Here is a 22,213-nt window from a genome sequence, read left to right as displayed (position 1 = left end):
GTGTGCCTTTACATTGACTGGCACAAGGGTCTAGACATTCTGCCTCTACAATCTGTGCAGGCACATGGTACAGAAATATCAGGTGAACAAATCTGCTTATACCAGTTATTCCTAAAGCAAAGCTCATGGGTATCAGTCTACATACCTGAGTGATAGGCATGTGCTGTCACATCTGCAGTGTGGTGAGACAGGCAGGGCCACTGACATGAGTCCAACAGGTCAAATCAAATGAAGAATACAAATCCCAAGAGATTTAGACGCACAATAAAGACACATGAGACTGTGTATTTGTCATCAGAAACTGCAGAATATTGTATGTGCAACCTAACTCACTATCTAATCTTTAGGAAATCATGTGTACATGTTTATTTAATTCCTCTGTAACTGAGTAATGTCATCACATTGTTGTCATGAGCTATTTGACAGCAAGGCAAATTATTTAAATGACCGAATCTATAACCTTGTTATTGGCAGAGTTACCTGTCTATACTGTGGTGGTGTTTTCTTCAGTTGCTGCCAAACACATTCTGTGCCAGTTGATTTTGCAATAGAAAATACTCTCAATGGTTATTAAGGTCAATGTTAGTGTTTAACTTGGATTTAGATTTCATGTAACACCCCTTGCACGTAACCAAACCTCTTATTGTCAGGACCGGATTAAAGTTCCTTGGCACTGTGTGAAGTTGCAGTGATTAGGTGAGACACTTAAGTGTAGTTTTCTACCATTGAGACCCGTTTGCTGTCAGAAAGAGACCACCTCAATAACAATGCCTCGCAAACTGACCTCTGTAGAAGGTGTAGCCATAGCGGAAGATATTGCCAAAAACTGGGATCAGATCAAGTCCTTCCAAGCCAGGCCCGGAGACATCCTGATAGACACTTACCCCAAATCAGGTGAGTCTTCTGCATGTACAAATCTTCACTTTCTTAATGGCAACGTCATTCTCAAACTAAAGCCTCGAACCCTCATATGTAAACAATATTTAGTTGTACGTTGTATAACTATTCACCTGTACTGCAGCTCAGTGAGAGAGTCTATCAGTGCACAGATGTTTGTACTCGCTCATCCACAAGGTGCATACAGAGTATTTCCCAATCCTAAGGCGACAACTCATCTTTAGTTAACTAAGTACTGCTAATTTCAGTGTGCTCTGTGCTGCCTCAGGTAGATGCTGATGTATACCAAATGCACTGTTCTATGGTAATCTCAGAGACAAAAAGACAGTTTATAAACATATTACATGTTACTTATTACTTAGTATAGCCTTATGTATGTCCCATCAAGTCTACACATATTCCATGTTACTTATTACTTAGTATAGCCTTATGTATGTCACATCAAGTCTACATATATTACATGTTACTTATTACTTAGTATAGCCTTATGTATGTCCCATCACGTCTACACATATTACATGTTACTTATTACTTAGTATTACCTTATGTATGTCCCATCAAGTCTACACATATTACATGTTACTTATTACTTAGTATTGCCTTATACATGTCACATCAAGTCTACACATATTACATGTTACTTATTACTTAGGATTGCCTTATACATGTCACATCAAGTCTACACATATTACATGTTACTTATTACTTAGTATAGCCTTATGTATGTCTTATCAAGTCTACACATATTACATGTTACTTATTACTTAGGATTGCCTTATACATGTCACATCAAGTCTACACATATTACATGTTACTTATTACTTAGTATAGCCTTATGCATGTCCCATCAAGTCTACACATATTACATGTTACTTATTACTTAGGATAGCCTTATGCATGTCACATCAAGTCTACACATATTACATGTTACTTATTACTTAGTATAGCCTTATGTATGTCCCATCAAGTCTACACATATTACATGTTACTTATTGCTTAGTATAGCCTTATGCATGTCACATCAAGTCTACACATATTACATGTTACTTATTACTTAGTATAGCCTTATGCATGTCCCATCAAGTCTACACATATTACATGTTACTTATTACTTAGTATAGCCTTATGTATGTCCCATCAAGTCTACACATATTACATGTTACTTATTACTTAGTATAGCCTTATGTATGTCCCATCAAGTCTACACATATTACATGTTACTTATTACTTAGTATAGCCTTATGCATGTCCCATCAAGTCTACACATATTACATGTTACTTATTACTTAGTATAGCCTTATGCATGTCCCATCAAGTCTACACATATTACATGTTACTTATTACTTAGTATAGCCTTATGTATGTCCCATCAAGTCTACACATATTACATGTTACTTATTACTTAGTATAGCCTTATGCATCTCCCATCAAGTCTACACATATTACATGTTACTTATTACTTAGTATAGCCTTATGCATGTCCCATCAAGTCTACACATATTACATGTTACTTATTACTTAGTATAGCCTTATACATGTCCCATCAAGTCTACACATATTACATGTTACTTATTACTTAGTATAACCTTATGTATGTCCCATCAAGTCTACACATATTATTGTTACTTATTACTTAGTATAGTCTTATGTATGTCCCATCACGTCTACACATATTACATGTTACTTATTACTTAGGATAGCCTTATGCATGTCACATCAAGTCTACACATATTACATGTTACTTATTACTTAGTATAGCCTTATGCATGTCCCATCAAGTCTACACATATTACATGTTACTTATTACTTAGTATAGCCTTATGCATGTCCCATCAAGTCTACACATATTACATGTTACTTATTACTTAGTATAGCCTTATACATGTCCCATCAAGTCTACACATATTACATGTCACTTATTACTTAGTATAACCTTATGTATGTCCCATCAAGTCTACACATATTATTGTTACTTATTACTTAGTATAGCCTTATGTATTTCCCATCAAGTCTACACATATTACATGTTACTTATTACTTAGTATAGCCTTATGCATGTCCCATCAAGTCTACACATATTACATGTTACTTATTACTTAGTATAGCCTTATGTATGTCCCATCAAGTCTACCCATATTACTGTTACTTATTACTTAGTATAGCCTTATGCATGTCCCATCAAGTCTACACATATTACATGTTACTTATTACTTAGTATAGCCTTATGCATGTCTCATCAAGTCTACACATATTACATGTTACTTATTACTTAGTATAGTCTTATGTATGTCTCATCAAGTCTACACATATTATTGTTACTTATTACTTAGTATAGCCTTATGCATGTCCCATCAAGTCTACACATATTACATGTTACTTATTACTTAGTATAACCTTATGCATGGCCCATCAAGTCTACACATATTATATGTTACTTATTACTTAGTATAACCTTATGCATGGCCCATCAAGTCTACACATATTACATGTTACTTATTACTTAGTATAGACTTATGCATGTCCCATCAAGTCTACACATATTACATGTTACTTATTACTTAGTATAGTCTTATGTATGTCCCATCAAGTCTACACATATTACATGTTACTTATTACTTAGTATAGCCTTATGTATGTCCCATCAAGTCTACACATATTACATGTTACTTATTACTTAGTATAGCCTTATGCATGTCCCATCAAGTCTACACATATTACTGTTACTTATTACTTAGTATAACCTTATGCATGTCCCATCAAGTCTACACATATTACATGTTACTTATTACTTAGTATAGACTTATGTATGTCCCATCAAGTCTACACATATTACTGTTACTTATTACTTAGTATAGCCTTATGCATGTCCCATCAAGTCTACACATATTACATGTTACTTATTACTTAGTATAGCCTTATGCATGTCCCATCAAGTCTACACATATTACATGTTACTTATTACTTAGTATAGACTTATGCATGTCCCATCAAGTCTACACATATTACATGTTGCTTATTACTTAGTATAGCCTTATTCATGTCCCATCAAGTCTACACATATTACATGTTACTTATTACTTAGTATAGCCTTATGTATGTCCCATCAAGTCTATACATATTACATGTTACTTATTACTTAGTATAGCCTTATGTATGTCCCATCAAGTCTACACATATTACATGTTACTTATTACTTAGTATAGCCTTATGTATGTCCCATCAGGTCTACACATATTACATGTTACTTACTATTTAGTATAACCTTATGCATGTCCCATCAAGTCTACACATATTACATGTTACTTATTACTTAGTATAGACTTATGTATGTCCCATCAAGTCTACACATATTACATGTTACTTATTACTTAGGATAGCCTTATGTATGTCCCATCAAGTCTACACATATTACATATTACTTATTACTTAGTATAGCCTTATGCATGTCCCATCAAGTCTACACATATTACATGTTACTTATTACTTAGTATAACCTTATGCATGTCCCATCAGGTCTACACATATTACATGTTACTTATTACTTAGTATAGCCTTATGTATGTCCCATCAAGTCTACACATACTACATGTTACTTATTACTTAGTATAGACTTATGTATGTCCCATCAAGTTTACACATATTACATGTTACTTATTACTTAGTATAGCCTTATGCATGTCCCATCAAGTCTACCCATATTACATGTTGCTTATTACTTAGGATAGCCTTATGCATGTTCTATCAAGTCTACCCATATTACATGTTACTTATTACTTAGTATAACCTTATGTATGTCCCATCAAGTCTACACATATTACTGTTACTTATTACTTAGGATAGCCTTATGTATGTCCCATCAACTCTACACATATTACATGTTACTTATTACTTAGTATAGCCTTATGTATGTCCCATCAAGTCTACACATATTACTGTTACTTATTACTTAGTATAGCCTTATGTATGTCAGATCAAGACTACACATATTACATGTTACTTATTACTTAGTATAGCCTTATGCATGTCCCATCAAGACTACACATATTACATGTTACTTATTACTTAGTATAGCCTTATGCATGGCCCATCAAGTCTACACATATTACATGTTACTTATTACTTAGTATAGCCTTATGCATGTCCCATCAAGTCTACACATATTACATGTTACTTATTACTTAGTATAGACTTATGCATGTCCCATCAAGTCTACCCATATTACATGTTACTTATTACTTAGTATAACCTTATGCATGTCCCATCAAGTCTACACATATTACATGTTACTTATTACTTAGTATAGCCTTATGCATGTACCATCAAGTCTACACATATTACATGTTACTTATTACTTAGTATAGCCTTATGTATGTCCCATCAAGTCTACACATATTACATGTTACTTATTACTTAGTATAGCCTTATGCATGTCCCATCAAGTCTACACATATTACATGTTACTTATTACTTAGTATAGCCTTATGCATGTCCCATCAAGTCTACACATATTACATGTTACTTATTACTTAGTATAGCCTTATGCATGCCCCATCAAGTCTACACATATTACATGTTACTTATTACTTAGTATAGACTTATGCATGTCCCATCAAGTCTACACATATTACATGTTACTTATGATAGCCTTATGCATGTCCCATCAAGTCTACACATATTACATGTTACTTATTACTTAGTATAACCTTATGCATGTCCCATCAAGTCTACACATATTACATGTTACTTATTACTTAGTATAGACTTATGCATGTCCCATCAAGTCTACACATATTACATGTTACTTATTACTTAGTATAACCTTATGTATATCATATCAAGTCTATACATATTACATGTTACTTATTACTTAGTATAGCCTTATGTATGTGCCATCAAGTCTACACATATTACATGTTACTTATTACTTAGTATAACCTTATGTATGTGCCATCAAGTCTACACATATTACATGTTACTTATTACTTAGTATAGCCTTATGTATGTCAGATCAAGACTACACATATTACATGTTACTTATTACTTAGTATAGCCTTATGCATGTCCCATCAAGACTACACATATTACATGTTACTTATTACTTAGTATAGCCTTATGCATGGCCCATCAAGTCTACACATATTACATGTTACTTATTACTTAGTATAGCCTTATGCATGGCCCATCAAGTCTACACATATTACATGTTACTTATTACTTAGGATAGCCTTATTCATGTCCCATCAAGTCTACACATATTACATGTTACTTATTACTTAGGATAGCCTTATGTATGTCCCATCAAGTCTACACATTACATGTTACTTATTACTTAGTATAGCCTTATGCATGTCACATCAAGTCTACACATATTATATGTTACTTATTACTTAGGATAGCCTTATGCATGTCCCATCAAGTCTACACATATTACTGTTACCTATTACTTAGTATAGCCTTATGTATTTCCCATCAAGTCTATACATATTAATGTTACTTATTACTTAGTATAGCCTTATGTATGTCCCATCAAGTCTACACATATTACTGTTACCTATTACTTAGTATAGCCTTATGTATGTCACATCAAGTCTACACATATTACATGTTACTTATTACTTAGTATAACCTTATGTATGTGCCATCAAGTCTACACATATTACATGTTACTTATTACTTAGTATAGCCTTATGTATGTCCCATCAAGTCTACACATATTACATGTTACTTATTACTTAGTATAGCCTTATGTATGTCAGATCAAGACTACACATATTACATGTTACTTATTACTTAGTATAGCCTTATGCATGTCCTATCAAGTCTACACATATTACATGTTACTTATTACTTAGTATAGCCTTATGCATGGCCCATCAAGTCTACACATATTACATGTTACTTATTACTTAGGATAGCCTTATTCATGTCCCATCAAGTCTACACATATTACATGTTACTTATTACTTAGTATAGCCTTATGTATGTCCCATCAAGTCTACACATTACATGTTACTTATTACTTAGTATAGCCTTATGCATGTCACATCAAGTCTACACATATTATATGTTACTTATTACTTAGGATAGCCTAATGCATGTCCCATCAAGTCTACACATATTACATGTTACTTATTACTTAGGATAGCCTTATGTATTTCCCATCAAGTCTATACATATTAATGTTACTTATTACTTAGTATAGCCTTATGTATGTCCCATCAAGTCTACACATATTACTGTTACCTATTACTTAGTATAGCCTTATGTATGTCACATCAAGTCTACACATATTACATGTTACTTATTACTTAGTATAGCCTTATGTATGTCCCATCAAGTCTACACATATTACATGTTACTTATTACTTAGTATAGCCTTATGTATGTCAGATCAAGTCTACACATATTACATATTACTTATTACTTAGGATAGCCTTATGTATGTCCCATCAATTCTACACATATTACATGTTACTTATTACTTAGTATAGCCTTATGCATGTCCCATCAAGTCTACACATACTACATGTTACTTATTACTTAGGATAGCCTTATACATGTCCCATTAAGTCTACACATATTACATGTTACTTATTACTTAGTATAGACTTATGTATGTCCCATTAAGTCTACACATATTACATGTTACTTATTACTTAGTATAGCCTTATGCATGTCCTATCAAGTCTACACATATTACATGTTACTTATTACTTAGTATAGCCTTATGCATGTCCCATCAAGTCTACACATATTACATGTTACTTATTACTTAGTATAGCCTTATGCATGTCCCATCAAGTCTACACATATTACATGTTACTTATTACTTAGTATAGCCTTATGTATGTCCCATAAAGTCTACACATATTACATGTTACTTATTACTTAGTATAGCCTTATGTATGTCCCATCAAGTCTACACATATTACATGTTACTTATTCCTTAGTATAGCCTTATGTATGTCCCATTAAGTCTATACATATTACATGTTACTTATTACTTAGTATAGCCTTATGCATGTCTCATCAAGTCTACACATATTACATGTTACTTATTACTTAGTATAGCCTTATACATGTCCCATCAAGTCTACACATATTACATGTTACTTTTTACTTAGTATAGCCTTATGCATGTCCCATCAAGTCTACACATATTACATGTTACTTATTACTTAGTATAGACTTATGCATGTCCCATCAAGTCTACACATATCACATGTTACTTATTACTTAGGATAGCCTTATGTATTTCCCATCAAGTCTATACATATTACTGTTACTTATTACTTAGTATAGCCTTATGTATGTCCCATCAAGTCTACACATATTACATATTACTTATTACTTAGTATAACCTTATGTATGTCCCATCAAGTCTACACATATTACATGTTACTTATTACTTAGGATAGCCTTATGCATGTCCCATCGAGTCTACACATGTTACATGTTACTTATTACTTAGTATAGCCTTATGTATGTCCCATCGAGTCTACACATATTACATGTTACTTATTACTTAGTATAGCCTTATGTATGTCATATCAAGTCTATACATATTACATGTTACTTATTACTTAGTATAGCCTTATGTATGTCAGATCAAGTCTACACATATTACATGTTACTTATTACTTAGGATAGCTCTATGTATGTCCCATCAAGTCTACTCATGTTACATGTTACTTATTACTTAGTATAGCCTTATGCATGTCCCATCAAGTCTACACATATTACATGTTACTTATTACTTAGTATAGCCTTATGCGTGTCCCATCAAGTCTACACATATTACATGTTACCTATTACTTAGGATAGCCTTATGTATGTCCCATCAATTCTACACATATTACATGTTACTTATTACTTAGTATAGCCTTATGCATGTCCCATCAAGTCTACACATATTACATGTTACTTATTACTTAGTATAGCCTTATGCATGTCCCATCAAGTCTACACATATTACATGTTACCTATTACTTAGGATAGCCTTGTGTATGTCCCATCAATTCTACACATATTACATGTTACTTATTACTTAGTATAGCCTTATGCATGTCCCATCAAGTCTACACATATTACATGTTACTTATTACTTAGTATAGCCTTATGCATGTCCCATCAAGTCTACTGATATTACATGTTACTTATTACTTAGTATAACCTTATGCATGTCCTATCAAGTCTATACATATTACATGTTACTTATTACTTACGATAGCCTTATGTATGTCCCATCAATTCTACACATATTACATGTTACTTATTACTTAGTATAGCCTTATGCATGTCCCATTAAGTCTACACATATTACATGTTACTTATTACTTAGTATAACCTTATGCATGTCCCATTATGTCTACACATATTACATGTTACTTATTACTTAGTATAGCCTTATGCATGTCCCATTAAGTCTACACATATTACATGTTACTTATTACTTAGTATAGCCTTATGCATGTCCTATCAAGTCTACACATATTACATGTTACTTATTACTTAGTATAGCCTTATGCATGTCCCATCAAGTCTACACATATTACATGTTACTTATTACTTAGTATAGCCTTATGCATGTCCCATCAAGTCTACACATATTACATGTTACTTATTACTTAGTATAGCCTTATGTATGTCCCATAAAGTCTACACATATTACATGTTACTTATTACTTGGTATAGCCTTATGCATGTCCCATCAAGTCTACACATATTACATGTTACTTATTACTTAGTATAGACTTATGTATGTCCCATAAAGTCTACACATATTACATGTTACTTATTACTTAGTATAGCCTTATGTATGTCCCATAAAGTCTACACATATTACATGTTACTTATTACTTAGTATAGCCTTATGTATGTCCCATCAAGTTTACACATATTACATGTTACTTATTACTTAGTATAGCCTTATGCATGTCCCATCAAGTCTACACATATTACATGTTACTTATTACTTAGTATAGCCTTATGCATGTCCCATCAAGTCTACACATATTACATGTTACTTATTACTTAGTATAGACTTATGCATGTCCCATCAAGTCTACACATATTACATGTTACTTATTACTTAGTATAGCCTTATGTATGTCCCATCAAGTCTACACATATTACATGTTACTTATTACTTAGTATAGACTTATGCATGTCCCATCAAGTCTACACATATCACATGTTACTTATTACTTAGTATAGCCTTATGTATGTCCCATCAAGTCTACACATATTACATGTTACTTATTACTTAGTATAGACTTATGCATGTCCCATCAAGTCTACACATATTACATGTTACTTATTACTTAGTATAGCCTTATGCATGTCCCATCAAGTCTACACATATTACATGTTACTTATTACTTAGTATAGCCTTATGTATGTCCCATAAAGTCTACACATATTACATGTTACTTATTACTTGGTATAGCCTTATGCATGTCCCATCAAGTCTACACATATTACATGTTACTTATTACTTAGTATAGACTTATGTATGTCCCATAAAGTCTACACATATTACATGTTACTTATTACTTAGTATAGCCTTATGTATGTCCCATAAAGTCTACACATATTACATGTTACTTATTACTTAGTATAGCCTTATGTATGTCCCATCAAGTTTACACATATTACATGTTACTTATTACTTAGTATAGCCTTATGCATGTCCCATCAAGTCTACACATATTACATGTTACTTATTACTTAGTATAGCCTTATGCATGTCCCATCAAGTCTACACATATTACATGTTACTTATTACTTAGTATAGACTTATGCATGTCCCATCAAGTCTACACATATTACATGTTACTTATTACTTAGTATAGCCTTATGTATGTCCCATCAAGTCTACACATATTACATGTTACTTATTACTTAGTATAGACTTATGCATGTCCCATCAAGTCTACACATATCACATGTTACTTATTACTTAGTATAGCCTTATGTATGTCCCATCAAGTCTACACATATTACATGTTACTTATTACTTAGTATAGCCTTATGCATGTACCATCAAGTCTACACATATTACATGTTACTTATTACTTAGTATAGACTTATGCATGTCCCATCAAGTCTACACATATCACATGTTACTTATTACTTAGTATAGCCTTATGTATGTCCCATCAAGTCTACACATATTACATATTACTTATTACTTAGGATAGCCTTATGCATGTCCCATCAAGTCTACACATATTACATGTTACTTATTACTTAGGATAGCCTTATGTATTTCCCATCAAGTCTATACATATTAATGTTACTTATTACTTAGTATAGCCTTATGTATGTCCCATCAAGTCTACACATATTACTGTTACCTATTACTTAGTATAGCCTTATGTATGTCACATCAAGTCTACACATATTACATGTTACTTATTACTTAGTATAGCCTTATGTATGTCACATCAAGTCTACACATATTACATGTTACTTATTACTTAGTATCGCCTTATGTATGTCAGATCAAGTCTACACATATTACTGTTACCTATTACTTACTATAGCCTTATGCATGTCCCATCAAGTCTACACATATTACATGTTACTTATTACTTAGTATAGCCTTATGTATGTCCCATCAAGTCTACACATATTACATATTACTTAGTATAACCTTATGTATGTCCCATCAAGTCTACACATATTACATGTTACTTATTACTTAGTATAGCCTTATGCATGTCCCATCAAGTCTACACATATTACATGTTACTTATTACTTAGTATAGCCTTATGTATGTCCCATCAAGTCTACACATATTACATGTTACTTATTACTTAGTATAGCCTTATGTATGTCCCATCAAGTCTACACATATTACATGTTACTTATTACTTAGTATAGCCTTATGTATGTCCCATCAGTTCTGCACATATTACATGTTACTTATTACTTAGTATAGCCTTATGCATGTCCCATCAAGTCTACACATATTACATGTTACTTATTACTTAGTATAACCTTATGCATGTCCCATCACGTCTACACATATTACATGTTACTTATTACTTAGTATAGCCTTATGTATGTCCCATCAAGTCTACACATATTACTGTTACTTATTACTTAGTATAGCCTTATGTATGTCCCATCAAGTCTACACATATTACATGTTACTTATTACTTAGTATAGCCTTATGCATGTCCCATCAAGTCTACACATATTACATGTTACTTATTACTTAGTACTTAGTATAACCTTATGCATGTCCCATCAAGTCTACACATATTACATGTTACTTATTACTTAGTATAGCCTTATGCATGTCCCATCAAGTCTACACATATTACATGTTACTTATTACTTAGGATAGCCTTATGTATGTCCCATCAAGTCTACACATATTACATGTTACTTATTACTTAGTATAGCCTTATACATGTCCCATCAACTCTACACATATTACATGTTACTTATTACTTAGTATAGCCTTATGTATGTCCCATCAAGTCTACACATATTACATATTACTTATTACTTAGGATAGCCTTATGCATGTCCCATCAAGTCTACACATATTACATGTTACTTATTACTTAGGATAGCCTTATGTATGTCCCATCAAGTCTATACATATTACATGTTACTTATTACTTAGTATAGCCTTATGTATGTCCCATCAAGTCTACACATATTACATGTTACTTATTACTTAGTATAGCCTTATGTATGTCCAATCAAGTCTACACATATTACATGTTACTTATTACTTAGTATAGCCTTATGTATGTCCCATCAAGTCTACACATATTACATGTTACTTATTACTTAGTATAGCCTTATGTATGTCCCATCAAGTCTACACATATTACATGTTACTTATTACTTAGTATAACCTTATGTATGTCCCATCAAGTCTATACATATTACATGTTACTTATTACTTAGTATAACCTTATGTATGTCCCATCAAGTCTACACATATTACTGTTACTTATTACTTAGTATAACCTTATGTATATCATATCAAGTCTATACATATTACATGTTACTTATTACTTAGTATAGCCTTATGTATGTGCCATCAAGTCTACACATATTACATGTTACTTATTACTTAGTATAACCTTATGTATGTGCCATCAAGTCTACACATATTACATGTTACTTATTACTTAGTATAGCCTTATGTATGTCCCATCAAGTCTACACATATTACATGTTACTTATTACTTAGTATAGCCTTATGTATGTCAGATCAAGACTACACATATTACATGTTACTTATTACTTAGTATAGCCTTATGCATGTCCCATCAAGACTACACATATTACATGTTACTTATTACTTAGTATAGCCTTATGCATGGCCCATCAAGTCTACACATATTACATGTTACTTATTACTTAGTATAGCCTTATGCATGGCCCATCAAGTCTACACATATTACATGTTACTTATTACTTAGGATAGCCTTATTCATGTCCCATCAAGTCTACACATATTACATGTTACTTATTACTTAGGATAGCCTTATGTATGTCCCATCAAGTCTACACATTACATGTTACTTATTACTTAGTATAGCCTTATGCATGTCACATCAAGTCTACACATATTATATGTTACTTATTACTTAGGATAGCCTTATGCATGTCCCATCAAGTCTACACATATTACATGTTACTTATTACTTAGGATAGCCTTATGTATTTCCCATCAAGTCTATACATATTAATGTTACTTATTACTTAGTATAGCCTTATGTATGTCCCATCAAGTCTACACATATTACTGTTACCTATTACTTAGTATAGCCTTATGTATGTCACATCAAGTCTACACATATTACATGTTACTTATTACTTAGTATAACCTTATGTATGTGCCATCAAGTCTACACATATTACATGTTACTTATTACTTAGTATAGCCTTATGTATGTCCCATCAAGTCTACACATATTACATGTTACTTATTACTTAGTATAGCCTTATGTATGTCAGATCAAGACTACACATATTACATGTTACTTATTACTTAGTATAGCCTTATGCATGTCCCATCAAGACTACACATATTACATGTTACTTATTACTTAGTATAGCCTTATGCATGGCCCATCAAGTCTACACATATTACATGTTACTTATTACTTAGTATAGCCTTATGCATGGCCCATCAAGTCTACACATATTACATGTTACTTATTACTTAGGATAGCCTTATTCATGTCCCATCAAGTCTACACATATTACATGTTACTTATTACTTAGGATAGCCTTATGTATGTCCCATCAAGTCTACACATTACATGTTACTTATTACTTAGTATAGCCTTATGCATGTCACATCAAGTCTACACATATTATATGTTACTTATTACTTAGGATAGCCTTATGCATGTCCCATCAAGTCTACACATATTACTGTTACCTATTACTTAGTATAGCCTTATGTATTTCCCATCAAGTCTATACATATTAATGTTACTTATTACTTAGTATAGCCTTATGTATGTCCCATCAAGTCTACACATATTACTGTTACCTATTACTTAGTATAGCCTTATGTATGTCACATCAAGTCTACACATATTACATGTTACTTATTACTTAGTATAACCTTATGTATGTGCCATCAAGTCTACACATATTACATGTCACTTATTACTTAGTATAGCCTTATGTATGTCCCATCAAGTCTACACATATTACATGTTACTTATTACTTAGTATAGCCTTATGTATGTCAGATCAAGACTACACATATTACATGTTACTTATTACTTAGTATAGCCTTATGCATGTCCTATCAAGTCTACACATATTACATGTTACTTATTACTTAGTATAGCCTTATGCATGGCCCATCAAGTCTACACATATTACATGTTACTTATTACTTAGTATAGCCTTATGCATGGCCCATCAAGTCTACACATATTACATGTTACTTATTACTTAGGATAGCCTTATTCATGTCCCATCAAGTCTACACATATTACATGTTACTTATTACTTAGTATAGCCTTATGTATGTCCCATCAAGTCTACACATTACATGTTACTTATTACTTAGTATAGCCTTATGCATGTCACATCAAGTCTACACATATTATATGTTACTTATTACTTAGGATAGCCTAATGCATGTCCCATCAAGTCTACACATATTACATGTTACTTATTACTTAGGATAGCCTTATGTATTTCCCATCAAGTCTATACATATTAATGTTACTTATTACTTAGTATAGCCTTATGTATGTCCCATCAAGTCTACACATATTACTGTTACCTATTACTTAGTATAGCCTTATGTATGTCACATCAAGTCTACACATATTACATGTTACTTATTACTTAGTATAGCCTTATGTATGTCCCATCAAGTCTACACATATTACATGTTACTTATTACTTAGTATAGCCTTATGTATGTCAGATCAAGTCTACACATATTACATATTACTTATTACTTAGGATAGCCTTATGTATGTCCCATCAATTCTACACATATTACATGTTACTTATTACTTAGTATAGCCTTATGCATGTCCCATCAAGTCTACACATACTACATGTTACTTATTACTTAGGATAGCCTTATACATGTCCCATTAAGTCTACACATATTACATGTTACTTATTACTTAGTATAGACTTATGTATGTCCCATTAAGTCTACACATATTACATGTTACTTATTACTTAGTATAGCCTTATGCATGTCCTATCAAGTCTACACATATTACATGTTACTTATTACTTAGTATAGCCTTATGCATGTCCCATCAAGTCTACACATATTACATGTTACTTATTACTTAGTATAGCCTTATGCATGTCCCATCAAGTCTACACATATTACATGTTACTTATTACTTAGTATAGCCTTATGTATGTCCCATAAAGTCTACACATATTACATGTTACTTATTACTTAGTATAGCCTTATGTATGTCCCATCAAGTCTACACATATTACATGTTACTTATTCCTTAGTATAGCCTTATGTATGTCCCATTAAGTCTATACATATTACATGTTACTTATTACTTAGTATAGCCTTATGCATGTCTCATCAAGTCTACACATATTACATGTTACTTATTACTTAGTATAGCCTTATACATGTCCCATCAAGTCTACACATATTACATGTTACTTTTTACTTAGTATAGCCTTATGCATGTCCCATCAAGTCTACACATATTACATGTTACTTATTACTTAGTATAGACTTATGCATGTCCCATCAAGTCTACACATATCACATGTTACTTATTACTTAGGATAGCCTTATGTATTTCCCATCAAGTCTATACATATTACTGTTACTTATTACTTAGTATAGCCTTATATATGTCCCATCAAGTCTACACATATTACATATTACTTATTACTTAGTATAACCTTATGTATGTCCCATCAAGTCTACACATATTACATGTTACTTATTACTTAGGATAGCCTTATGCATGTCCCATCGAGTCTACACATGTTACATGTTACTTATTACTTAGTATAGCCTTATGTATGTCCCATCGAGTCTACACATGTTACATGTTACTTATTACTTAGTATAGCCTTATGTATGTCATATCAAGTCTATACATATTACATGTTACTTATTACTTAGTATAGCCTTATGTATGTCAGATCAAGTCTACACATATTACATGTTACTTATTACTTAGGATAGCTCTATGTATGTCCCATCAAGTCTACTCATGTTACATGTTACTTATTACTTAGTATAGCCTTATGCATGTCCCATCAAGTCTACACATATTACATGTTACTTATTACTTAGTATAGCCTTATGCGTGTCCCATCAAGTCTACACATATTACATGTTACCTATTACTTAGGATAGCCTTATGTATGTCCCATCAATTCTACACATATTACATGTTACTTATTACTTAGTATAGCCTTATGCATGTCCCATCAAGTCTACACATATTACATGTTACTTATTACTTAGTATAGCCTTATGCATGTCCCATCAAGTCTACACATATTACATGTTACCTATTACTTAGGATAGCCTTGTGTATGTCCCATCAATTCTACACATATTACATGTTACTTATTACTTAGTATAGCCTTATGCATGTCCCATCAAGTCTACACATATTACATGTTACTTATTACTTAGTATAGCCTTATGCATGTCCCATCAAGTCTACTGATATTACATGTTACTTATTACTTAGTATAACCTTATGCATGTCCTATCAAGTCTATACATATTACATGTTACTTATTACTTACGATAGCCTTATGTATGTCCCATCAATTCTACACATATTACATGTTACTTATTACTTAGTATAGCCTTATGCATGTCCCATTAAGTCTACACATATTACATGTTACTTATTACTTAGTATAACCTTATGCATGTCCCATTATGTCTACACATATTACATGTTACTTATTACTTAGTATAGCCTTATGCATGTCCCATTAAGTCTACACATATTACATGTTACTTATTACTTAGTATAGCCTTATGCATGTCCTATCAAGTCTACACATATTACATGTTACTTATTACTTAGTATAGCCTTATGCATGTCCCATCAAGTCTACACATATTACATGTTACTTATTACTTAGTATAGCCTTATGCATGTCCCATCAAGTCTACACATATTACATGTTACTTATTACTTAGTATAGCCTTATGTATGTCCCATAAAGTCTACACATATTACATGTTACTTATTACTTGGTATAGCCTTATGCATGTCCCATCAAGTCTACACATATTACATGTTACTTATTACTTAGTATAGACTTATGTATGTCCCATAAAGTCTACACATATTACATGTTACTTATTACTTAGTATAGCCTTATGTATGTCCCATAAAGTCTACACATATTACATGTTACTTATTACTTAGTATAGCCTTATGTATGTCCCATCAAGTCTACACATATTACATGTTACTTATTACTTAGTATAGCCTTATGCATGTCCCATCAAGTCTACACATATTACATGTTACTTATTACTTAGTATAGCCTTATGCATGTCCCATCAAGTCTACACATATTACATGTTACTTATTACTTAGTATAGACTTATGCATGTCCCATCAAGTCTACACATATCACATGTTACTTATTACTTAGTATAGCCTTATGTATGTCCCATCAAGTCTACACATATTACATGTTACTTATTACTTAGTATAGCCTTATGCATGTCCCATCAAGTCTACACATATCACATGTTACTTATTACTTAGTATAGCCTTATGTATGTCCCATCAAGTCTACACATATTACATGTTACTTATTACTTAGTATAGACTTATGCATGTCCCATCAAGTCTACACATATTACATGTTACTTATTACTTAGTATAGCCTTATGCATGTCCCATCAAGTCTACACATATTACATGTTACTTATTACTTAGTATAGCCTTATGTATGTCCCATAAAGTCTACACATATTACATGTTACTTATTACTTGGTATAGCCTTATGCATGTCCCATCAAGTCTACACATATTACATGTTACTTATTACTTAGTATAGACTTATGTATGTCCCATAAAGTCTACACATATTACATGTTACTTATTACTTAGTATAGCCTTATGTATGTCCCATAAAGTCTACACATATTACATGTTACTTATTACTTAGTATAGCCTTATGTATGTCCCATCAAGTCTACACATATTACATGTTACTTATTACTTAGTATAGCCTTATGCATGTCCCATCAAGTCTACACATATTACATGTTACTTATTACTTAGTATAGCCTTATGCATGTCCCATCAAGTCTACACATATTACATGTTACTTATTACTTAGTATAGACTTATGCATGTCCCATCAAGTCTACACATATCACATGTTACTTATTACTTAGTATAGCCTTATGTATGTCCCATCAAGTCTACACATATTACATGTTACTTATTACTTAGTATAGACTTATGCATGTCCCATCAAGTCTACACATATCACATGTTACTTATTACTTAGTATAGCCTTATGTATGTCCCATCAAGTCTACACATATTACATGTTACTTATTACTTAGTATAGCCTTATGCATGTACCATCAAGTCTACACATATTACATGTTACTTATTACTTAGTATAGACTTATGCATGTCCCATCAAGTCTACACATATCACATGTTACTTATTACTTAGTATAGCCTTATGTATGTCCCATCAAGTCTACACATATTACATATTACTTATTACTTAGGATAGCCTTATGCATGTCCCATCAAGTCTACACATATTACATGTTACTTATTACTTAGGATAGCCTTATGTATTTCCCATCAAGTCTATACATATTAATGTTACTTATTACTTAGTATAGCCTTATGTATGTCCCATCAAGTCTACACATATTACTGTTACCTATTACTTAGTATAGCCTTATGTATGTCACATCAAGTCTACACATATTACATGTTACTTATTACTTAGTATAGCCTTATGTATGTCACATCAAGTCTACACATATTACATGTTACTTATTACTTAGTATCGCCTTATGTATGTCAGATCAAGTCTACACATATTACTGTTACCTATTACTTACTATAGCCTTATGCATGTCCCATCAAGTCTACACATATTACATGTTACTTATTACTTAGTATAGCCTTATGTATGTCCCATCAAGTCTACACATATTACATATTACTTAGTATAACCTTATGTATGTCCCATCAAGTCTACACATATTACATGTTACTTATTACTTAGTATAGCCTTATGCATGTCCCATCAAGTCTACACATATTACATGTTACTTATTACTTAGTATAGCCTTATGTATGTCCCATCAAGTCTACACATATTACATGTTACTTATTACTTAGTATAGCCTTATGTATGTCCCATCAAGTCTACACATATTACATGTTACTTATTACTTAGTATAGCCTTATGTATGTCCCATCAGTTCTGCACATATTACATGTTACTTATTACTTAGTATAGCCTTATGCATGTCCCATCACGTCTACACATATTACATGTTACTTATTACTTAGTATAACCTTATGCATGTCCCATCACGTCTACACATATTACATGTTACTTATTACTTAGTATAGCCTTATGTATGTCCCATCAAGTCTACACATATTACTGTTACTTATTACTTAGTATAGCCTTATGTATGTCCCATCAAGTCTACACATATTACATGTTACTTATTACTTAGTATAGCCTTATGCATGTCCCATCAAGTCTACACATATTACATGTTACTTATTACTTAGTACTTAGTATAACCTTATGCATGTCCCATCAAGTCTACACATATTACATGTTACTTATTACTTAGTATAGCCTTATGCATGTCCCATCAAGTCTACACATATTACATGTTACTTATTACTTAGGATAGCCTTATGTATGTCCCATCAAGTCTACACATATTACATGTTACTTATTACTTAGTATAGCCTTATACATGTCCCATCAACTCTACACATATTACATGTTACTTATTACTTAGTATAGCCTTATGTATGTCCCATCAAGTCTACACATATTACATATTACTTATTACTTAGGATAGCCTTATGCATGTCCCATCAAATCTACACATATTACATGTTACTTATTACTTAGGATAGCCTTATGTATGTCCCATCAAGTCTATACATATTACATGTTACTTATTACTTAGTATAGCCTTATGTATGTCCCATCAAGTCTACACATATTACATGTTACTTATTACTTAGTATAGCCTTATGTATGTCCAATCAAGTCTACACATATTACATGTTACTTATTACTTAGTATAGCCTTATGTATGTCCCATCAAGTCTACACATATTACATGTTACTTATTACTTAGTATAGCCTTATGTATGTCCCATCAAGTCTACACATATTACATGTTACTTATTACTTAGTATAACCTTATGTATGTCCCATCAAGTCTATACATATTACATGTTACTTATTACTTAGTATAACCTTATGTATGTCCCATCAAGTCTACACATATTACTGTTACTTATTACTTAGTATAACCTTATGTATATCATATCAAGTCTATACATATTACATGTTACTTATTACTTAGTATAGCCTTATGTATGTGCCATCAAGTCTACACATATTACATGTTACTTATTACTTAGTATAACCTTATGTATGTGCCATCAAGTCTACACATATTACATGTTACTTATTACTTAGTATAGCCTTATGTATGTCCCATCAAGTCTACACATATTACATGTTACTTATTACTTAGTATAGCCTTATGTATGTCAGATCAAGACTACACATATTACATGTTACTTATTACTTAGTATAGCCTTATGCATGTCCCATCAAGACTACACATATTACATGTTACTTATTACTTAGTATAGCCTTATGCATGGCCCATCAAGTCTACACATATTACATGTTACTTATTACTTAGTATAGCCTTATGCATGGCCCATCAAGTCTACACATATTACATGTTACTTATTACTTAGGATAGCCTTATTCATGTCCCATCAAGTCTACACATATTACATGTTACTTATTACTTAGGATAGCCTTATGTATGTCCCATCAAGTCTACACATTACATGTTACTTATTACTTAGTATAGCCTTATGCATGTCACATCAAGTCTACACATATTATATGTTACTTATTACTTAGGATAGCCTTATGCATGTCCCATCAAGTCTACACATATTACATGTTACTTATTACTTAGGATAGCCTTATGTATTTCCCATCAAGTCTATACATATTAATGTTACTTATTACTTAGTATAGCCTTATGTATGTCCCATCAAGTCTACACATATTACTGTTACCTATTACTTAGTATAGCCTTATGTATGTCACATCAAGTCTACACATATTACATGTTACTTATTACTTAGTATAACCTTATGTATGTGCCATCAAGTCTACACATATTACATGTTACTTATTACTTAGTATAGCCTTATGTATGTCCCATCAAGTCTACACATATTACATGTTACTTATTACTTAGTATAGCCTTATGTATGTCAGATCAAGACTACACATATTACATGTTACTTATTACTTAGTATAGCCTTATGCATGTCCTATCAAGTCTACACATATTACATGTTACTTATTACTTAGTATAGCCTTATGCATGGCCCATCAAGTCTACACATATTACATGTTACTTATTACTTAGTATAGCCTTATGCATGGCCCATCAAGTCTACACATATTACATGTTACTTATTACTTAGGATAGCCTTATTCATGTCCCATCAAGTCTACACATATTACATGTTACTTATTACTTAGTATAGCCTTAT

The 22,213-nt window shown here is 31.9% G+C and overlaps 1 protein-coding gene across 1 annotated transcript in view; it reads left to right on the top strand.

Annotated features, from left to right (window-relative positions):
* Positions 1-595: 595 nt before the first annotated feature.
* Positions 596-22,213, top strand: part of LOC128643156 (sulfotransferase 1 family member D1) — a 153,915-nt gene continuing 132,297 nt past the window's right edge. Inside the window, exon 1 of the mRNA XM_053696125.1 lies at positions 596-894. Coding sequence (XP_053552100.1) covers positions 768-894 — 127 coding nt within the window. The 5' untranslated portion in view covers positions 596-767. The remainder of the gene's footprint in view (positions 895-22,213) is intronic.

This window comes from Bombina bombina, chromosome 12 (assembly GCF_027579735.1).
Source record: "Bombina bombina isolate aBomBom1 chromosome 12, aBomBom1.pri, whole genome shotgun sequence".
Classification (NCBI taxonomy): domain Eukaryota; kingdom Metazoa; phylum Chordata; class Amphibia; order Anura; family Bombinatoridae; genus Bombina; species Bombina bombina.
Note: the sequence above shows the minus strand (reverse complement) of the source record. Positions and strands in the feature narration are given on the sequence as shown.